General features: G+C 51.7%; 2 protein-coding genes across 2 annotated transcripts; one reads left to right on the forward strand and one right to left on the reverse strand.

The window, feature by feature from the left end:
* Positions 1 to 91: 91 nt before the first annotated feature.
* On the reverse strand, positions 92 to 2257 carry LOC121337398 (keratin-associated protein 10-6-like). The gene is made up of 4 exons (XM_041407482.1): positions 1539 to 2257; positions 1429 to 1466; positions 557 to 1032; positions 92 to 427 (listed from the first exon to the last, which is right to left on the reverse strand). The coding sequence occupies exons 1-4, from the start codon at positions 2255 to 2257 to the stop codon at positions 92 to 94; spliced, it is 1569 nt and encodes a 522-aa protein (XP_041263416.1).
* Positions 2258 to 14670: 12413 nt separating this feature from the next.
* On the forward strand, positions 14671 to 15642 carry LOC121337399 (keratinocyte proline-rich protein-like). The gene has a single exon (XM_041407483.1). The coding sequence runs from the start codon at positions 14671 to 14673 to the stop codon at positions 15640 to 15642; it is 972 nt and encodes a 323-aa protein (XP_041263417.1).
* Positions 15643 to 20602: the final 4960 nt, after the last annotated feature.

Genomic DNA, 20602 nt, shown 5'->3' on the forward strand with positions numbered 1-20602 from the left:
AATTGCTGTTTGGGGATTCTGCAGCAGTCAGGGGTTAAAAAACCAGGGAATTCTGGCCACATTCCCAGGGATTGTCCTCGTCACACGGTGGTCACCAGGGCCACTTGGGGGCAGAGCAGTATTTCTTGGAGTGGCTGGAGATCTTCACTCCACCAGACTGCTGGGGGACACCAATTGTCCCACACTGCTGGGGGACACTCTTGGTCACACACTGCTGGGGGACACACTTGGTGGCACTTTGTTGGGGGACACATGTGGTCACACACTGCTGGGGGACACCGATTGTCCCGTATTGCTGGGGGATGCACTTGGTGGCACTTTGCTGGGGGACACATTTAGTGGCACTCTGTTGAGTGACACTCTTGGTCACACATTGCTGGGGGACACACTTGGTGGCACTTTGCTGGGGGACACATTTGGTCACACACTGCTGGGGGATGCACTTGGTGGCACTTTGCTGGGGGACACACTTGGTGGCACTTTGCTGAGGGACACAAATTGTCCCACACTGCTGAGGGACACCAATTGTGCCACACTGCTGAGGGACACACTTGACACTTTGCTGGGGGACACACTTGGTGGCACTTTGCTGAGGGACACAAACTGTCCTGTACTTCTGGGTGACACCTTTGGTGGCACTTTGCTGGGGGACACACTTGGTCACGCTCTGCTGGGGGACACACTTGGTGGCACTCTGTTGAGTGACACTCTTGGTCACACACTGCTGGGGGACACAGATTGTCCCATACTGTTGGGGGACACACTTGGTGGCACTTTGCTGGGGGACACAAATTGTCCCACACTGCTGGGGGACACACTTGGTGGCACTTTGTTGGGGGACACATTTGGTCACACACTGCTGGGGGACACCGATTGTCCCGTATTGCTGGGGGACACACTTGGTGGCACTTTGCTGAGGGACACAAATTGTGCCACACTGCTGAGGGACACAAATTGTGCCACACTGCTGAGGGACACACTTGACACTTTGCTGGGGGACACACTTGGTGGCACTTTGCTGAGGGACACAAACTGTCCTGTACTTCTGGGTGACACCTTTGGTGGCACTTTGCTGGGGGACGCACTTGGTCATACCTTGCTGGGGGACACACTTGGTCACACTCTGCTGGGGGACACACTTGGTGGCACTCTGTTGAGTGACACTCTTGGTCACACACTGCTGGGGGACACAGATTGTCCCATACTGTTGGGGGACACACTTGGTGGCACTTTGCTGGGGGACACAAATTGTCCCACACTGCTGGGGGACACATTTGGTGGCACTTTGCTGGGGGACACCCTTGGTCACACACTGGTGGGGGACACCCTTGGTGGCACTTTGCTGGGGGACACCTTTGGTAACACTTTGCTGAGGGACGCAAACCATCCCGCTCTGCTGCTGCTGTGGGACACAAATGCTGGCCCCACCGGTGTCACACTGCTGAGGGACACACTTGGTGACACACCTGCTGTGCCACTGCTGGGGGACACTGGCGGTGACACTCTGCCACTGCTGGGGGACAGGCGCTGTCACCCACTGGTACGAGACGCCCCGGGCCGCGCGCTGCTGGGGGACACAGGTGGTGACACACCTGGGGACACCCTGCTGGGGACAGACGCTGGTCACGCACTGCTGGGGGACGCACCTGGTGGCACTCTGCTGCTGCGGGACACCCTTGGTGACGAACGGCGGCCGCGGCACACAGGTGGTGACACACCTGGGGACAATCTTCTGCTGCTGGGGGACGCACTCAGGCGGTGGCACCTGCAGCTGCTGCGGCACGCAGTGGGTGACGGCGGTGGCACCCGCGCCGCCCGTCACGCGCTGCTGTGGCACGCAGGTGGTGACACACCTGGGGACAACCTTCTGCTGCTGGGGGACGCGCGGGCAGTACTGTGGCACCCGCAGCTGCTGTGGCACGCACTGCGTCACCCCCACCTGGTGTGGCACGCACTGGGTGACGCGCTGCTGCGGTGGCACGCACGTTGTCACCCGCCTGGGGACAATCTGCTGGTGCAGGAGGTGCTGGGGCACGCAGGGGGGTCCGTGGAGCTGGCGGGGTGGCACGGCCTGGGTGACACTCTGCTGCTGGCACACGCTGGAGGACATCGCCCGCTGCAGGGGCACCTGGCCGGGCATGGCTTGGGGGATGCAGGTGGTGGAGTGCCACCGCTGAGCCGGGAAGGGGACACCAGGGGACAGCGCCACGGGGTCCTGGTAGAGCAGAGGGAGGTGCTGGTGCAGGTGGCAGGACATCTTGGGGACACGTGGCAAGACTGGAAGGACACGGATGGGGTTGGAATCAGGTGAGGTTTGAGGTCCCTCCCAACCCAACCTTTTCGGTGGCACCTGAGGGAGCCTCTGGTCCCCAAACCTTGGGGACATGTCCCCGCTGTGTCACCGCCCCAGCTGTTGGAGGTCTCAGGGACATCTTGGGGACACTTGAAGGACATGGTGGGGTTGGAATGAGGTGAATTTTAGGGTCCCTCCCCACCTGTTTAGTGACACCCAAGGACACCTGGACAGGTGAGTTCCCTGCAGTCCCCACACCTGGGGGACACGTCCCAGCTGTGCCACCGTCCCAACACGGCCCCAGCAGTACCTGAGGGATCCAACCCCTCGTTTTTAACTCTGAACCACATCCTGAAGCCAAGCTGGGGACATTTGGGGACACTCAGCACTGAATGTCATACCCCAATTAATTAATTTAATTAATTAATTAATTAATTAATACTTCCATTGCTCCTAAACACTCCTTTTTCAGGAAGAAATTGGGGATTCAGAAGCTCAGCAGTGAACCCCAACAGTCCTCTCCCACTCCAGCACAAAAATTCCAACCAATCCATTTTAAAATCCTCTCCCAAACTGCATTTTTCATATGGGAAAATCAGGAATAAATATGAATTTTGTAATCCCAGCATCCCAAAGTGCTTTAGGTCGGAAGGGACATCAAAGGTCAACTCAACCCCTGCCATGGGACACCTTCCATATCCCAGCCTGACCTGGGACATTTCCAAGGATGGGAAATCCATGGAACATGCGGTGCCAGGCTCTCCTCACTCTCACAAGGAACAATTCCTTCCCAAACCCAGCCTAAATTTCTTCACTTTCACTTTTACCTCATTCCCCCTTTTCCTATCTCTCCAGCTCTTGATGGAAAGTCCTTCCCATCACATTTTCTTGCAGGGGATGTTCTCCCTGGAATCCACCAAACCCACCCCAAAACGAGATGGTATTTCTCCTAAGACCACCCCAGATCTCTCCCTAGAATCTGCCAATCCCACCCCAAAACGAGATAGTATTTTTCCTAAGACCACCCCAGATCTCTCTCTGGAATCCGCCAATCCCACCCCAAAACGAGATGGTATTTTTCCTAAGACCACCCCAGATCTCTCCCTAGAATCCACCAATCCCACCCCAAAACGTGCTGCGATTTCCCAAACCCACCCCAGGTCTCACCAAACCCCAATCCCAAACCCTGTCCAACCTGGCCATGGACACCTCTTGGGATGGGGAATCCTCTCCAAGCCACCCCACCAGCCCATCCCCACTCTAGGAATCACGAATTCCCCCCGAATTCCCCATCCCAGCATCTCCAGAGGCTCAGGAACCGGACTCACCCAGCTCCCGGGTGCGGGAAGAGCTTCCAGAGGCGACCAGCGCGTCCCAGCTCCGCCGGAGCTTTTATAGGGCCGCCGGAGGAGCCGCCAGGTCCCGTAAGCCCCGTGGCCTTCCCGGAGTGAGTCGGAGCCGCCGACTCATCCTGGACAATGAGTGGTTCCATGTCAGCTTCCCAGAGTAATTACCTCGGGATAATTAATCCTCCGTGGCACTCGGAGCAGCAGCCCCAGCCCCGGGGCTGTTTGTGGGGACTGAAGCCCTGGATGTGTAGGAATGGGTTTTCCAGGGGGTTTTTCCATCACTGGGGGGCTCACAGGTGTGGGGTGGTCCCGGTTGTTGTTGGATTTGGGACAGGTTTTCCATGGGCTTCTCCAGCTCCGGGGTTTCACCTCATCATCCCCGCAATGCCCAGATTTTGGGGGTGTTTGGCCAAGGTTTGGGTGTGGATTTCAATCCACTGAGAGAAAACAGGAAAACAAATTCCCCCTTGTGGTGGGTGCGGCATCCATCAAAATCTTAATTTTTTAATTAAAAACTCCATTTCTCTCCCCACCCTGTGGTCCCACCTCAGTGTTGGTGTCATTGGGGCTGAGCACGGCTTTGTCCTGGTCCCTCTCAGCTCTCCTCGGGATCATCAGAGAGAAATTGTCCCTCAGCACCGAGCAGGAAGGGCCTGGATTCATTCCTGGATTCGTTCCTGGTGGAACGAATTCCATAATTAAAGGAGGGTTTCACCCTCTCTGCTTCTTCCCCAGTGTGGGGCACAATTACCCAAGAGCTCCCAAACCTTCTGATTCATTTTCGTGTCCGAAATATTCGGGGCCCTTTCTCCTGGCCACAAAAACCACCTGGGCGGGGCCGTTTGTCTGAGTTCACAAGAAACCACGATTTTTAATAAGAAAAATTAAAATACTCAGGCCCTGACCCCTCCCTGTGGGTTTGAGCTCTGTGTTGGTGTCACCGGGGCTGGGCTTTATTTTATCCTGATCCCTCTCAGCTCTGCTGGAGCCAGCAGGGCCAAATTGGCCTTTTTGGGGTAATTTTGTGTCACTATGAACCCACAAAAGCACTGAGCAGATTTTAATTACTTAAAAAACCCATCTTCTGTTTTTTGGGGTTATTTTGTGTCACTCTGAACCCCTAAAAGCACTGAGCAGATTTTTACTCACTTTAAAAAATCCATCTTCTGGTTTTTTGGGTTTTTTTTTGTGTCGCAATGAACACATGAAGGTGCTGAGCAGGTCTTTAGTGACTTAAAAAATCCATCTCCCTTTTTTTGGTTTTTTTTGGGTGTTTTTTTGTGTCACAGTAAACCCATAAAAGTGCTGAGCAGATCTTTAGTGACCTAAAAAAAGGAATTCCTGGTTTTAGGAGTTTTTTAATCTCTGGGAGACAAGGAGGTGAATGCCTGGGGAAGTCACACGGGGCTGGAGGAAGTTTATCAGCTCCTGGAGCTTTTTGTCACCTCTGGCTCCAGGTGTCCCCATGCGGGTCTCAGGACTGTCACCTGTCCCCAGAGCAGCGGGAATGTGGCCCTGGTGACTCTCAGGTGACCGGGACAGGTGAGGCACAGCCCTTGCACAACCAGCTGGGCTGCCACTCAAAAATAAACTTCCTCCAAAAATCACGTGAGACTTTCTCACTGATTCAACTCCTTATCTCACACAGACTGAAAGAAATAAAAAAAAAAAAAAAAACAAAAAAAAAAAAAAAAAAAAAAAAAAAAAACCCCAAAAAAAAAAAAAAAAAAAACCCCAGGAGATTAATTTTTTTAAGTCATTAGAAACTGCTCAGTGCTTTTATGGACTCATAGCGACACAAAATAACCCCAAAAAGCCAATTTGGCCCTGCTGGCTCCAGCAGAGCTGAGAGGGATCAGGATAAAATAAAGCCCAGCCCCGGTGACACCAACACAGAGCTCAAACCCACAGGGAGGGGTCAGGGCCTGAGTATTTTAATTTTTCTTATTAAAAATCGTGGTTTCTTGTGAACTCAGACAAACGGCCCCGCCCAGGTGGTTTTTGTGGCCAGGAGAAAGGGCCCTGAATATTTCGGACATGAAAATGAATCAGGAAATTTAGGAGATCTTGGGTAATTGTGCCCCACACAGGGGAAGGAGCAGAGAGGGTGAAACCCTCCCTTTTTCTGGGAATTCTCCATCAGGAACAAATCCAGGTTTTCCTGGTCAGCTCTGAGTGTCCGGCTCCACCTGGACCACGAGAACGTGGCTTTGTTGTGGTTTCTCTCCTGCAGGAATCCTTTCTTTGATCTGAAGCCACAGTTCCTCTGTGGCTTTCAGCTCCCATTTTTGGAGGCTGGAACCTCCCTTTGACCAAAACGATCAGTTCACATCCATACAAATATAAACCATAAACACATCCAATTTATATAAATTTATATTGATTCTTCCAGGTCTGGACAGAGGCAGGTGGGACACCAGCAGGAATTTCCACCTGGAAAAAGTGGTCGGGCATTGGAAGGCGCTTCCCAGGTGGGAATTCCTGCAGCTGATTTTCCATCTCCTGAGGTTTCAACCCAACGCCTCGGACCGCACATTGAAAATTCGCTTTTTTTCCTCCCCTTTTCTCTCCTTTTGTTCTGCTGCCAGAGTTTCTATTTTCGGAGCAGGGAGGGAGCTCTGCATTCCTGGTGCCTCACCCTCCAAATCCGCGTTCCTGGCTTATTAAAGGTGGGGTGGAGAATCCCCGAGGTCCCACCGGGCTCCTCCTCCCGCGGTTTTTGGGACCTCCCTCCTCCAACCCCTCCCTGCTTTAACTCCTTTCCTCCACCTTCACCTGGCAGCGGCTTCCCGGTGGGATAAAAAGGGCAGAATTCCCAAATCCCTGAAAAGAAATCCAAGGTCATTGAGTCCAAGCTCGATCCATACCTGGACACCCAGAGAAACATCCAGGAATTCCTCAGACACCTCCAGGGGTGGCCACTCCAAACCTCCCTGAGCCCCTTCCAAAGCCTTTTCCATTTTCCAGGAGGAATTTCCCCAAATTTCCCACCCTGAGCCTCCCCTGGCACAGCTCGAGGCCGTTCTCTCTTGTCCTGCTCCATTCCCTGGGATCAGATCCCAAATCCCCCCTGGATCCCCCTTTTCTCCAGGATGAGCCCCCCCAGGGTTTTCCAGACCCTTCTCCAGCTGCTCCAGCCCTTCCATGTCCCTTTTCCATGAGGGGACCGAGTGTCACCCGAGTGTCACCCGAGTGTCCCCAACCACCAGAGCGCAGCATTGGCCCGCGCAGGCGGCTCCTGGAAGATCCCTTGGGATCCTCCCTTTTTCTCTCTCTGCGTCTCCAGGAAAAGTTTTAATTTCGGGTTTGGCTCAGCCCAACCCCTTTTTGCCGTTGGATCTGGGAAGGAGCATCGCGGACTGGGATTGTCCTGTCGGGAATCTGCCCCACGGAGAAGGACCTGGGGGTCCCGGTGGGAAAAAACCTGTCCTGGAGCTGTCCCAGCCTGGGGCGTCCTGGGGACAGCAGGGACAGTGATCCCAGGGATCAGGGAGGGATCCCAGGGATCAGGGAAGGATCCCCACTCCTCTCACAGCCTCCTGTTCCCATTGCTGGGAATGTTGGGAATGTTGAGCCTGTGGAGACCCCAGAGCCCCTCCAGGATCTGCAGGGGCTCCACGGAAGCTGGAGAGGGAATTTTCCTCAGGAATTGCCGGAACAGGACACAGGTAAAGGGACTGGGGTGACAGAGGGGGAATTTGGGTGGGATTTCGGGGAGGAATTGTTCCCTGTGAGGGTCTGGCCCAGGGAATTCCATGGATTTCCCATCCCTGGAAGTGTCCAAGGCCAGGCTGGACAGGGCTTGGAGCAGCCTGGGGTGGATGAAGGTGTCCCTGCCCCTGGGTTGGAATTGGATGAGCTTTAAGGTCCCTTCCCACCCAAACCATTCCACCATTCCAAACCATTCCAAACCATTCCATGATTCCGAACCATTCCACTATTCCAAACCATTCCAAACCATTCCAAAACCATTTCATGATTCCAAACCATTCTACCATTCCAAACCATTCCAAAACCATTTCAAACTATACCAAAACCATTCCACGATTCCAGACCATTCCAAACCATTCCAAAACCATTCCATGATTCCAGACCATTCCAAACCATTCCACCATTCCAGGCACGGGGCAGGGAGGGAAGGGCAGGGACCAAAGGAAACGTGAGGGGACGAGCAGGGACCGCGCTTGGAGTAATTATTATTAATTTAATTAATTTGTAATTAAAGAGCTGCAAACGAACCACAGACAAGAAAAGTTCTCTCATTATGAGTAAATTCTCGATTTGGGCGATTTAACAGAGCTCAGGGCGAAATGAGAATGCAACTCCTCACCTGGGTCCCTCTTGCTTCACCCTAAAAGGGTTTTATTGCTTAATTAACTCTTGGTTTCTCTAATTAGGAGCTTTTTGTTCTGGGCCAGGCTCGGGGGAGGTTAAGCCTGGCTTTAGGGTCAGAATAACCCTGGTGACTTCTCAAAGCTCAGCTTTTTTGGGGTTTCAGCACCAATTTTTCTTCCCCCAACGTCGGCTCCATCCCTGTGCTGGGATTCCATGGGGAATAAAATCCTGGGATTTGGGGTTGGCCTCGTGCAGGTGTTGGGATGAAGCAAATGGCAAGCCCAGGGTTGTAATTTTAATTATTTTAGTGATTAACTCAGCCCGGCTCATGGAACTCATGGAAAAGACAAAATCCATGATAAATCCTTTTGGTTTTTTGGCTCAAACACCAATAATTGCCTTTCCCAGTGGCACCAGGAGCACCACAGAGCTGATATTCCAGAAAAAAAAGGGATTTTATCCTTTTCCAAGAGGTCAGGGAAGGCTGAAACTTGCCTCTGTATCCCAATTCCTCCTTGGGTGTCCCCAAGGCTGCTCCACTTTCCAGCAAGTCCTGGAAAAACCTGGGAAAGGCTGAACTCCAGCGAGGTCATTCCCAGTGAGCTCCGGAGGGGGAATGAAGCAATCGGGAATTGGGTTCTTTGATGGGATGGCTGCTGGAAGAGTTGTGGGGTTTCAGTGAGGCAATCAGAGCCCTGCGGGGGGAAATTAGGGATAAATTTAGGCTGGGAATTAGCAGGAGGTTTTCAAAGAGCAGAGAAGAAATTAGGACTAAGTTTAGGCTGGGAATTAGCAGGAGGTTTTCAAGAAGAGAATAAATTAGGGATTAATTTAGGCTGGGAATTAGGAGGAGGTTTTCAAGCACAGAAAAAATTAGGGATTAATTTCAGCTGGGAATTAGCAGGAGGTTTTCAGGGAGCAGCCCAGGAGGACTCAGGAACAGGCTGGGAAATCCAAAAATGGGACTCAAAACAGGGAGCAAGCTTTGGGCTGGAGTTTGGGGGATTTAAGGGAAGGTTTTACAGGAGATTCCCAGTCCTGAGTCCCTGGCTCAGCTGGGAAACTCAGAGTTTTATAGGAATTGTCTGGATCCTGGGAAATTCAGGAATCATGGAATTATGGAATGGTTTGAGTAGGAAGGGAACTTAAAAATCATCTCATTCCCACCTCTGCCATGGGACACCTTCTGCTGTCCCTGGTGGCTCCAGGCTGGAACTGGACACTTCCAGGGATGGGAAATACACGGAATAACATGGGACCCTCACAGGGAACTATTCCTTCCCAAAATCCCACCCAAATTCCCCCTCTGTCCCCCTGACCCCATTCCCTGTGTCCTGTCCCTGCAGTTCCTGAGGAAAAGTCCCTCTCCAGCTTCCCTGGAGCCCCTGCAGATCCTAGAAGGGCTCTGGGGTCTCCACATTCCCAACATTCCCAGCCTGTCGGAAAAATCAGCCAGAAAAAGACCATGGAGACTCCAGATCCAGTCCTTGGATCCCACCCCCCACTTCGGGGTGTCCAGGTTTTTTGGGACCTTAAATCCCATCCTGTGCCACGGGCAGGGACAATTCCCACCCTCCCAGGTGGCTCCAAGCCCGTCCAGCCTGGCCTTGGACACTTCCAGGGAAGCCACAAAGGTCCCGGGAGTTTGGGACAGGAGCTGCTCCAGGCTCCAGACCGATACCGGCACATGCTGCAGGTGCTAATTAAGCCATCCAGCAGGTGCTAATTAAGCCTTTGTTTGATGAGTTCACCGCGATGTCCAGCCCGGAGCTGGACACGACAACGACATGGGCGGAGCCGAACCCTCCGAGAGCCCCGGGCCAGGCCGGGCTGGTTCGGCAGCTCCTGAGTCACGGCTGAAATCCGGCGGGGCAAAAGTTCCCGAGGATCCTCCCCTCTGTGCACAAAGGTCCTGAATCCTGGGGAGAAAATCAGGGAGAATCCATGAAATCAGGAGAGAAGGATCCTCGCTGCCCAAAAAAAATCTGATCCCTAAACTGAGGTCCCCGAATCCTGCGTGGCAAAAATCAGGGAGGGGAGGTCTGTGGAGTCCTGAGGGAGAGCGCCTCAATTCCCAAAAGAATCTGATCCTTTCCCCAAATCCTGGATGGAAAAAAAGGTCAAGGAGCATCCCCAGAGTCCTGACTGAGGGGTTCTCACTTCCCAAAAAAATCTGGGAATTGCATGAAAATCCCCAAATCTGAGGTGGCCAAAAAGGTCAAAGAGCATCCATGGAGCACTGGGTGAGGTCCTCACTTCCCAAAATTTGGATTCATTTTTTTGGCAGAGTGAAGCAAAGGAGCTCTGGGACCCTTGGAGACACGGAGACACCTCCAGGACATCCCAGGTGGAGCCGCCAGCTCCCGTTTGGATCTCCTGGAATAACTCCTTGGAATTCCCTGCTCGGCACCTGGGAGGTCCCTGATAAATTTGGGATTTGTGGGATCTGGTGCAGCAATTCCCACCTGGGAATGCCAGGCTGGGAATTTCCTTCCCCGCAGTGTCACGATCCCTGGAATTTGTGGCCCCACGTTCCCTCCATTCCCTCACGTTTCTCCCGTCCTTTTCCCAAAGGTTTGGCTAAAAATAGATTTTTGTGCAATTCTCAGGGATGGGAAAAGCAATTCCACCTCTCCTCAGGGAAAAACATTCCCTCCCTTTCCAGGGGCTGACTCCGGAGCCTCTTTGGGCAATATCCATGATTTTTGTGCTGAGGTTGCTGCCCGGTGACCTCCGGAGCATTTCCAGACTGGATCCAAACCAGTTTAAGGTCAGGCCACATCTCCTCATCTCCAGACAGGGTTTAGGATTAGGTTTAGGATTAGGTTTAGGTTTAGGTCTCTCCCTCCCAGCCATGGGAAGTGTTTGACTTTAATCCCTGGGCGTCGCAAGTTCTGGGTTTATATTTGGCACCGAAATATTCCAGAAATTCTTTATTTGTTGCTTAAATAAAAATGTCCCGAGCAGGTGGAGGTGTCCAGGGCTCTGAGGGATGGACAGCACCAAGCTCCGACCTGAGGAGGAGAATTCCCTCGGGAATATTGCACAAAAATTCGGGTGGAAGGTTGGAGGTGGTGAAATTCCCTGTCCGCTCTCAAACTCGTCTGCTCTGGCCTTGGCAGGGCAAAAACCAGGATCAGGGAATGATGAAATTGTGGGATAATAGAATCAGGGAACCATGGAGTATCAGAGGATCATACAATCGTGGAGTTAGAGAATCATGGAATCATGAAATCAGAAAATCATGGAATCAGAGGATAATGGAATCATAAAATCACAAAATTATGGAATTAGAAGATCACACAATCACAAAATCACAGAATAACGGAGTCAGAGAATCAGAAAATCATGGAGTTGCAGAATAACAAGCATAAACTCATGGAATAATAAAATCAGAGAATCCCAGAAAATCAGAGTATCATGGAATGGTTTGGGTTGGAAAGGACCTTCAGGATCATCCCGTTCCAAACCCCTGCCGTGTCCAGGGACAATTCCCACTGTCCCTGGTCTCTCCAAGCCCCATCCAACCTTTCCTCTGACACCTCCAGGAACAGGGCAGTGCCGAGCCCCAAGGTTTTAAGGACTCTGATCTCCTTCCCTGCATCTCCCCGTGGGAAGGGCACAATTCCAGGAGCTTATCTCGGTTCCGAGCCCTGCCAGCCGCCAGCCTGCCTCGAAAGCAGCCAGGCAGGTCTGGGAAGTGCCCTAATTCCAGCCTGGAATCGGCACCAGCGGAGCACCAGCAAGGCCTGAGTCAGGCTTTGGGCTTGGGCTGGAGTATTCCCAAAGCTGGAGACTAAAACTGAGCCTATCCCAGAGGGAACAGCAAGGCAGGACCCAGGGGGAAAACGGGAATTGTACAGATGGGAGAAAATTCCGGAATTTCTCGGCCTTGTGCTGCCGAAGGGTTGTTGAGGGAGGAAGTTGCTCCATGCCGGGAGCAGCCGCTTCCAGGTGCTGCCCAGGAATTCCGGGAGGTGACGTGGGACCAGCTCAGCCTGTTGGAAGTGATCGCAACGGGATCTTGATCCGATAAAAGCTCCGGAAAAGCCGCGGAGATGAGCCCGGGAGAGGCCCGGGATGACCAAAGGTGATGAAATTCCCGTCTGGGTGGGACACGGCGTCTCCAGGAGCCGTGTCCTGATGGATCCCGGAGATTTGGGGGATCGGGATTGGATTTCAGGGGGTTTCTCGACTCCTTAAATGTCTGGGTTTCGTTCCACTTGGACTAATCCTCAGGGAATGCACTGCACACAGAGTTCCCTTTCTTTCACATCTAGGCCTAACCACCTTTTTTAATTCCCTTCTGGAATTCTGTGGGGCCGGTTCCCCAAATTCCATTTGGGTGGGAAAAATCTTGGATATTGTTAAAAATCCCTGGAGATAAATCCCTCAGCTCCCTGCTCCATCGCATTTGGATGGGTGAGAGCTGCAACTCCATGGAAAATGTGATTTATCCAGAAAATTCCAGGATTATTGAGGTTGGAAAAGCCCTCCAAGATCACTGAGTCCATCTTTAGATGGATTAACCCCTTTCCAGGAATTCCTTGGCCACCTCCAGGGGTGGCAACTCCAGATCTCACTGGGCAGCCCCTGACCGCTCTTTCCAGGAGGAAATTCCTGGAATTTCCAGGAAATCCAAATTTCAGTTTGGAATCACCCCCCTCCTGGTGATTCCAAACTGAAATGAAAGTTGAGGGAAGTCCACTAAGTTCTTCCCAAGGAAAACCCAGGGGAGGTTTAGCTGTGCGATGACCCCTGGATGGGTTGAGGTGGAAATTCCCAATAAATCCCAGGAATTTCAGACATCAGAGGGGGTTTTAGCTATGGAATGACCCCTGGATGGGTTGAGGTGGCACCAAACCCCACCAAGCCCCCAAACCTCAACGGGGTCTCCAATAACTCCATGAACCCAAGGCTCTGACCTTTATCCAGGGAGAAATTCCACGGTTCAGCGGGATTAGTCAGGGAAACGAACTCAGAATCCTCTCTGAAAGTGCCTACGTGTAAAACCCGGCCGGGCAAGGTTCTTGTGAAAGAATGAGCTCATCAGCCAGGAGGACTCATTCCCAGAAGGCAGGGCTTCCAAACCCTATAAAAGATCCCAAATCTCCCCACTCCGGCATCCACTCCGCTCCCGCTGCTCCCTCGGCACCGGCTGGGTGAGTCCCGCAATCCTGAGGTTCCTCAGGGAGCTTTGGGATTGGGGATCCCAAGGTTCCTCAGGGAGATTTGGGATTGGGGATCCCGAGGTTCCTCAGGGAGATTTGGGATTGGGGATCCCGAGGTTCCTCAGGGAGGTTTGGGATTCAGAATTCTGAGATTTTGGAGGGCTATTTGGGATTGAGAATCCCTATATTTTGGGGGATGTTTGGGATTGAGAATCCCAATATTTTTGGGGGATGTCTGGGATTGAGAATCCCGATATTTTGGGGGAATATTTGGGATTGATAATCCTGATTTTTTGGGGGGATATTTGGAGTTCAGCCATGCAGGAAAGTTTGGATTTGGTTCCTTGGGATACACGGAGGGTTCCTGGAAAGGAGGGAATTTGTGGGCATTGGGGCAGCCTGGAAATGGCACTGGAAGGCAAATTAAGACCAAGCCTAAATCTGAGGGTAATTAAGCCCTAAATTAGACCCTTCCTGAGGCATGGATCAGATGGAATTCCGTTGGTTCAAGGGCCAATCTCCTCCCTCCAGGGAAGGACACCAAACCCTCTCTTGTCAAATTGATTTTCCTTTGATTTTATAACCAAAAGATTTTTAAAACTTCCATTTCACCCAGGAATTCCTTGGAAAGAGGCAAATTTGGGAGCACGAGGGCGCTGCAGGGAGACAAGAAGTGAAAATATGCCCCATGTGCTGCCTCATCCATGTCAGGAACAAGATCTTAATTAATTAATAAATAAATTAATTAAGGTCTTACCAGATGTAAAAAAAAAAAGAAAGGATAGAGAGGAGGGAATTGGCTGTGAGAGGAGCTGGGAACCCCCCGGGGAAGGGAGGAATTTCCCCTCCCTCTGCCTTGTGGAGTTCAAATCCCTTCCAACCCCGCTTTTGGAATTCTCACCTTTCACTCCTGGCTTTGGATTTTAAAAAGCGGCAGCGCAGGAATTCCCGAGGTCCGAGCGAGCCTTCAGCGGCCACAAAATTGTCCCCAAATTGTCCCCAAATTGTCGGGGAGGAGAAATCCGCGCTGCCCGCTCTGACTCATGCGGGACGGTGGTGACAATCCCGGACCTCGGGGACGCTTTATCCCTGAGAATTCCCTTCCAAGAACCCTTCCAGGGTCACCCAAACCCTCGGCATTGTCACCGGAGCCGGGTGAGACCGGAGCGAGAGGAGGAGCTGCCTCCTGGGAATTTAACCCTCAGCTCGCCGGAGCCTCGAGAAACCTCCCCTGGAGTTCCAAATTCCAAGGAAAAGCTGAAAATCCAGGGGCAAAAAGCAGGAATTGTTTCGAGTTTACCAGACCAAAACACCCCGCTGGCCCCACATTTATATTATTCTTTTATTTCTGACACGACAAACGTCCCGAAATGTTTGGTTTTAGCCTCGGGAAGCCAAGGGCAGAGAAGGAAAACTCGGCTTTTAAAATTTTTAAACATGTTTTTCAGAATTGTGTCACTCTCGTCCCGGTAACAGAAGTCCCCACTTTTTTTTTTCCAGGTGATCCCGTTTTCCCGCAGAGATGTCTCTGAACCAGATGCAGATCAAGCAGGAGCTGCAGCTCCCCCCCGGCTTGGGTAAAACCACCCCAAAACAGAGCCCGGAGCATCCCCAAATCCCAGAACCGGGAAAAGGGGAAGCTGCGGGGACTGCGGTGCCCCAGGGCCCGCCCCAGGAGCACCAAACCCAATTCCCTCCGGCATTCCCGAACCCCGAGCCTGCTCCGCGCCTGGAAGAGAAATCCTGCCCGGAACCGACGCTGGAAAAGCAGGAGGCCAAGGAGATCCCGGTTCCCGTTCCCGTTCCCGTTCCCTGCTCCGAGGCTGCTGCGTGCGCCCAGGAGAAGCAGCAGGTCCAGGAAATCCCAGTGTCCACCCCAGAAAAGCAGGAATGCAAGGAAACCCCGGTGTCCATCCCAGAAAAGCAGGAATGCAAGGAAATCCCGGTGTCCATCCCTGATCCACACCCTGACCCTGTTCCGTGCTCCCAGGAGAAGCAGCAGTGCCAGGAAATCCCAGTTTCCACCCCTGACCCTGTCCCGTGTGCCCAGGAAAAGCAGGAATGCAAGGAAATCCCGGTGTCCATCCCAGAAAAGCAGGAATGCAAGGACGCCCCTGTCCCCATCCCAGTTTCCATCCCTGAGCCCACTCCGTGTGCCCAGGAAAAACAGGAATGCCAGGAAATCCCGGTGTCCATCCCGGAAAAACAGGAACGCAAGGAAATCCCGGTGTCCATCCCGGAAAAACAGGAATGCCAGGAAATCCCGGTGTCCATCCCGGAAAAACAGGAACGCAAGGACACCCCCGTCCCCATCCCAGTCCCAGAGCCCGCCCCGTGTTCCCAGGAAAAGCAGGAATTCCAGGAGACCCCGGTGCCCGCCCCGTGTTCCCAGGAAAAGCAGGAATTCCAGGAGATCCCGGAGCAGCGCTCCCTTCCCGAGAAATTCCCTCCCCTGGAGCAGCAGCTGGAGCAGCCCGGCCCGTGGCAGAAATAGAGGGAAAATCCCGATCCCGGGGATTTTCTACCCGAATCCAGAGGTTTTTCCAAGCCTTTTGTTGTTGTTGGTTTGTTGTGTTTTTTTTTTTAACCCCTGCAGAGCTTTTGTTAGGAATTCCTTCCAGCCGCCCCTCCCGCTAACGCCTTGTCCTTTACTAACAGCAGGGAATTCCCGTCGGGAATGCTTTCCAGCAGGGTTGTAGCTCCCCTTCCCAAATTCCTGCCCTTTTTCCCAATCCCGCGGCTTTGGAATGCCCAAAAAAACCCCCCAAAAAATCATGGAGCAAGGCGGGGGTCGTGAAGTTTAAAGAAAGCTCCAAATCCAGGGAAGAGCTCATCCCCTTTTTCCTGCCTTTTCCCCCTGGATTCCAGCTCCCACCTGGAATTTGGGAAGTTTTTCCCCTATAAATAATCAGATTTTGTGCGGAATCTGCCGCCAAAAACGCTCAAAACTTCCCAAATCGGGAATTAGTGCTGAATTTTTTTGGTGGAATGCAAAAATAATCCTTCGGGACTGAGGGAGAAAAATGAAGATATTTAGGATAGATACGACTTTGGTGGAATTTAAAAGAATCCTTTGGGATTGAGGGGGGGAAAGGAAGAATTTTAGGATGAATCCGAGCTCCCTCTCCCCTTAAATTTCCTCGGAGGTGTCAAAGAGCAGCTCAGGCCGTGAATATTCCATAATTACCCAAATTTATGGATAATTAACTCCACTCCAGACATGTTTGGGAAGAGATTAACCCCGGGCGTGGCGCAGACGGGATAAAGGAGGAATTCCAGCCGGGAATGTTTCGCCACCCGTCGGTGTTTGGGACTTTGTCTCGTGATTGTTTTCGGCTGCTGTTGGATCCAGGATTTATTTCACTGTGAAAATTCCACAATAAAAGCGACTTTGAGTACCGAGTTTTGGGAATTTTTGTTCCTGGTCGCGCGGGGTTTTATACGAGGTTGTGGGGAATTTTGTACCAAATTTTGGGGATTTTTGTACCAAGTTTTGGGGGGTTTGTACCAAGTTTTGGGGATTTTTAAAATCAAGTTTTGGGAAGTTTTATACTGAGTTTTGGGGGGGGTTTCTATAAAGTTTTGGGGATTTTTTAAAATCAAATTGTGGGAATTTTTTTACCAAGTTTTGGGAATTTTTGTACCAACTTGTGGGATTTTTTTAATATCAAGTTTTGGGGATTTTTTAATCAAGTTTTGGGGATTTTCAATGGCTTCTCCTGAAGAAGACGCAGAGGAGGCTCAGCTTGCAAAAGCCAGGGTTTTGGTGTGCTAAAAGTTGATATTTTAAGGGAAAAAAAAAGAGAAAGAGAAGGGAAAACAGGAGAAAAGCACCAACAAAAAAAAAAACAGGGAGCAACCACGAGGTCATTCCATCATTTTATTGCACCACATCCCAAATTAAACTCAGAATTAAAACCAGCCCCGCCGTTCATTTATCATTTTCTAAACCTAATTAAGCGCATCTCGTTATGAGGTAATTCCTGGCAAGCGAAGCAGGTGGCTGCAGGTCTGGAGGCGTTCCCGGGAGCCAGGAGAGGTGGGAAAAGCGGGATTTGGGAATTGGGACGGCTCCTACTTCTGCTTGGAGCATTGCTGCTGCTGCTGCTGCTGGGGCAGGCTCTTCACGGCCGCCTTGGCCTGGCCTTTGGAGGCCTGGCTTTGCTGGACCCCCTTGGGAAGGGCCCCGCACTTCTGCTGGCACTGGGCCGGGATCTGCTGCGGCTGCTTCTGCTGCTGGGACATCCTGGGCGAGCCTGGAATTCAAAATCACGGAGAGAATCGAGCCGTTTTTAAGGATTAAATTCGCCTTTTTGGGGTGTTGAGGTTACGGGCGCTGCCTCAGCTTCGAGATCGACCCCGCTGATTTAAACTTAATTCCAGTCCCAAGCCAGGCAGCTCCTGGGATTAAATCCTGAGGGTGCTGCAGTTCAGCCTGAATTTTGGGGAGTTGTTTCCTGCCCCTTATTGGGGTTTTTTTGGATCCCATCCCGTTCCCTGCGGGATTGGTCGTTCCGCTGAGGGATCAGGGAATAGCTGTGCCTAAAACGAGGATCAGAGGCAAAACCCAGCCTAACAAAGCCAGGGAAAGGCTGCAGAGCTGGAGAGGAGACAACACCAGGGGTTTTCCTTCCTTCCTTCCCTCTGCTCATTTTCCTCCTGGGAATCTTAACTTTAAAAAGCTCGGGGGAAAAATGTGGATTTGGAAAGCTGAACTCAAGGAGAAGCACCAAGGAAAGCAGCCAAAGAGGAGCAGAAAACTGGGAAAATCTCAGGATTTGGAGTTTTGGGAAAAATCCTTTGATAACAAATCCCAGTATTGGATACCAATCCTAATATTTGATAATATTCCCAATATAAGATTCCCAATATTTGATAATATTCCCAAAATTTTATACCACTCCCAATATTTGATACCAATTTTTGGAACCACCACACCTCTGCCTCAGCTCCTTGAGACCCCCAGAGCAGGAGCCACACCCGGGGCCATGAAATTCAGGTGGATTGAGGATTTTATCCAAGGAACCGGAACCGGGATCCCCGGAAATCTGGGAAGCTGTTCCACCATCCGCCCATGGATGCCAACCTTTGGTTATCCACGGGATTCTTATCAATCTGGGCAAAATTTATCACGGACTTCCGACCCAAAGAGTCCCAAACCACTGGTTGGAGCCTCAAAACACCCAAAATTCTACAACACGGTTTTCCACCCATTGCAGGCGGATTTTTTTGGGGGCGACAACCCCAGTTTGGTGAAGAAAACGGCAGAAAATCCCAATCTCACCCACCCCGGGGCACCAAAGCCCTCACCTGGGCAGCGAGAGGGGCAGGGAAGGACTCACCTGGCGCGCCTCAAAACACCCAAAATTCTACAATATGGTTTTCCACCCATTGCAGGCGGAATTTTTTTGGAGGCAACAACCCCAGTTTGGCGAAGAAAACGGCGGAAAATCCCAATCTTTCCCACCCCGGGGCACCAAAGCCCTCACCTGGGCAGCGAGAGGGGCAGGGAAGGACTCACCTGGCGCGTCCTGCTCGAGGAGGGAGCTCAGGAGGAGCCGCTGCGGGTGTGGAGCTTCCCCGAGGAGCGGCTTTTATATCCCTGCGGAAGGGCCGATGACTCCGGATTAAACTCGGTGACCAGAATCTTTCACAACCGGAACCGGCTCCGCTCCCACCTCCTGGACCTCAGTCAAAGTCTGGGAGAGATTCCCTCCTCTCCCGGCTGCGGGGGACTGGGTGTTTTTCACGCAGGGCACACCCAGAGCGGCTCATTGCGGGGTGATTTGTTAATAATTCATTAATAATTTCTTAATAATTCACCCCATCCCTGTCCCAGGCGGAGATCCCGCAAAGAACCAGCAGCTGGGATAACTCACATCCACTCGGGAATGAGTTTTAGGGATCATTTTGGCTGGGAGCACCTGGAGAAATCTGAGCGAGGTTGGGAATCTGTCCCGTCTCCTGGGAAAGGCATCAGATCCCAGTTTGGAACCCCATGGTTCTGGATTTTGCTGTTTCCCTTCTCCAATTCTCATCCCCAAAAAACAGGAATGAAACTTTTTTTATTCTTGCCCCCAGGAAATTAGGAAGATTTTCCAGGCTCCTGCACCTCGAGCCTGATGAAATATCCCTAATTTATTGCAAATATCCCAGGAATTCCAGCAATTCCCTGTGCTGACCACAGCTGGTGCGTCAGGGCTTGGCCACAGGAAATGTTGGGAGCTCAGCAGGTCCCTCCAGGATTTTCCAGGTGCTCCCGTGATCCCTGTTCTCAGGGAAAATGGAAGAATTCCAATGACAGGCACAGGTGATGGATCGGGATGGAGATGCTCCAGAATCAGGTGAATCACAGAGGGGAGGAGCTCCACGTGATTCCTGATTTAAACCTTTTCCATGATTCACGGTTTAAACCTTTTCCAGGCCTCCAAGAGGACGCAAAAGCGACACCTCAGAGCTTGGATCCCCAAAAATCTGGAGGAATTTGAGGCACAAATTCCTCATTTCCCGATCAGTTTTCCTGGGAATATCCAGTCCAGGTGTGTTCAGGTGTAGGGGTTGGGTTTTTTTCCATGATTCCTGACTGAAACCTTTTCCATGCCCCCAAGATGTCACAAAAGTGGCACTTCCAGGGCAGAGCTTGGATCCTCAAAGATTTGGGTTCCTCGGGAGGAATTTGAGGTGCAGATTCCTCATTTCCCCATCAATTTTCCTGGGAATTCCTGGCCCAAGTGTGGGGTTGCTTGCCCTGATTCCTAAAACCTTTTCCATGCCCCCAAGATGCCACAGAAGTGTCACCTCCGAGTCGCTCCTGAGGCAGAGCCTGGATCCTCAAATTCCACGGAGGAATTCGAGGTGCTGATTCCTCCCTTCCCCATCCATTTTTTTGGGGAATTTCTGCTCCTGCTTTGCCTCTCAGGTGTGCTCAGGTGTTTGCCTTCCCCAGCTGTGTTTTTTTTTTTACCTCCCATGATCCCCACCTGAGGGTGTCACCTCCTGGTGTCACCTCCTGGTGTCGACAGCGAGGGACACAAAGAGGAACCTGCTCCTCGCCTCCCCACCTGCACATTAAAAAGGTGATTTGGAAACAGTGTCGGCACACCCCCGAATATAAATATCTCTCTTTTCTTCTCCAGATTAGATATTCCCCACCCTTCCCGTAATGAGGGGGTAGGTGGGGAGCGATTTCAGCATTCCCAGACATGGAAATGGCGTGGCCAGCACGGAACCGGAGGTGAAGAAAGCCACAGGCACAACCTGGGACACAGTGGGAGCTTTATCCCTGAAATTTGGGGGGTTTTATGGGTTTAACTCCCTCCAGACCATGGGGTCACCCTCAGCTGCAAACTTATCCAAAATAAAAATGTATTCATATTTATTTAAAATTGTGCCTTCCAGATGTTCAATTTCGTTATTAATTTAAGGCTTTCTTCCACTTAAATTCGCCTTTTAAT

Source organism: Onychostruthus taczanowskii, unplaced genomic scaffold (genome assembly GCF_017590055.1).
Source record: "Onychostruthus taczanowskii isolate IOZ18803 unplaced genomic scaffold, ASM1759005v1 scaffold266, whole genome shotgun sequence".
In the NCBI taxonomy this organism is placed as follows: domain Eukaryota; kingdom Metazoa; phylum Chordata; class Aves; order Passeriformes; family Passeridae; genus Onychostruthus; species Onychostruthus taczanowskii.

Excerpts from the sequence above, each read along its gene's own strand:
- LOC121337398 (XM_041407482.1), bottom strand. The coding sequence starts at position 2,257 with ATGTCCTGCCACCTGCACCAGCACCTCCCTCTGCTCTACCAGGACCCC. Across the intron at positions 1,033-1,428 it reads CCCTCAGCAGTGTGACACCG|TTTGTGTCCCTCAGCAAAGT; the intron begins GTGGGGCCAGCA and ends AGTACAGGACAG. Across the intron at positions 428-556 it reads AGTGTGTCCCCCAGCAAAGT|TGTGTGACCAAATGTGTCCC; the intron begins GTCAAGTGTGTC and ends ATCCCCCAGCAG.
- LOC121337399 (XM_041407483.1), top strand. The coding sequence starts at position 14,671 with ATGTCTCTGAACCAGATGCAGATCAAGCAGGAGCTGCAGCTCCCCCCC.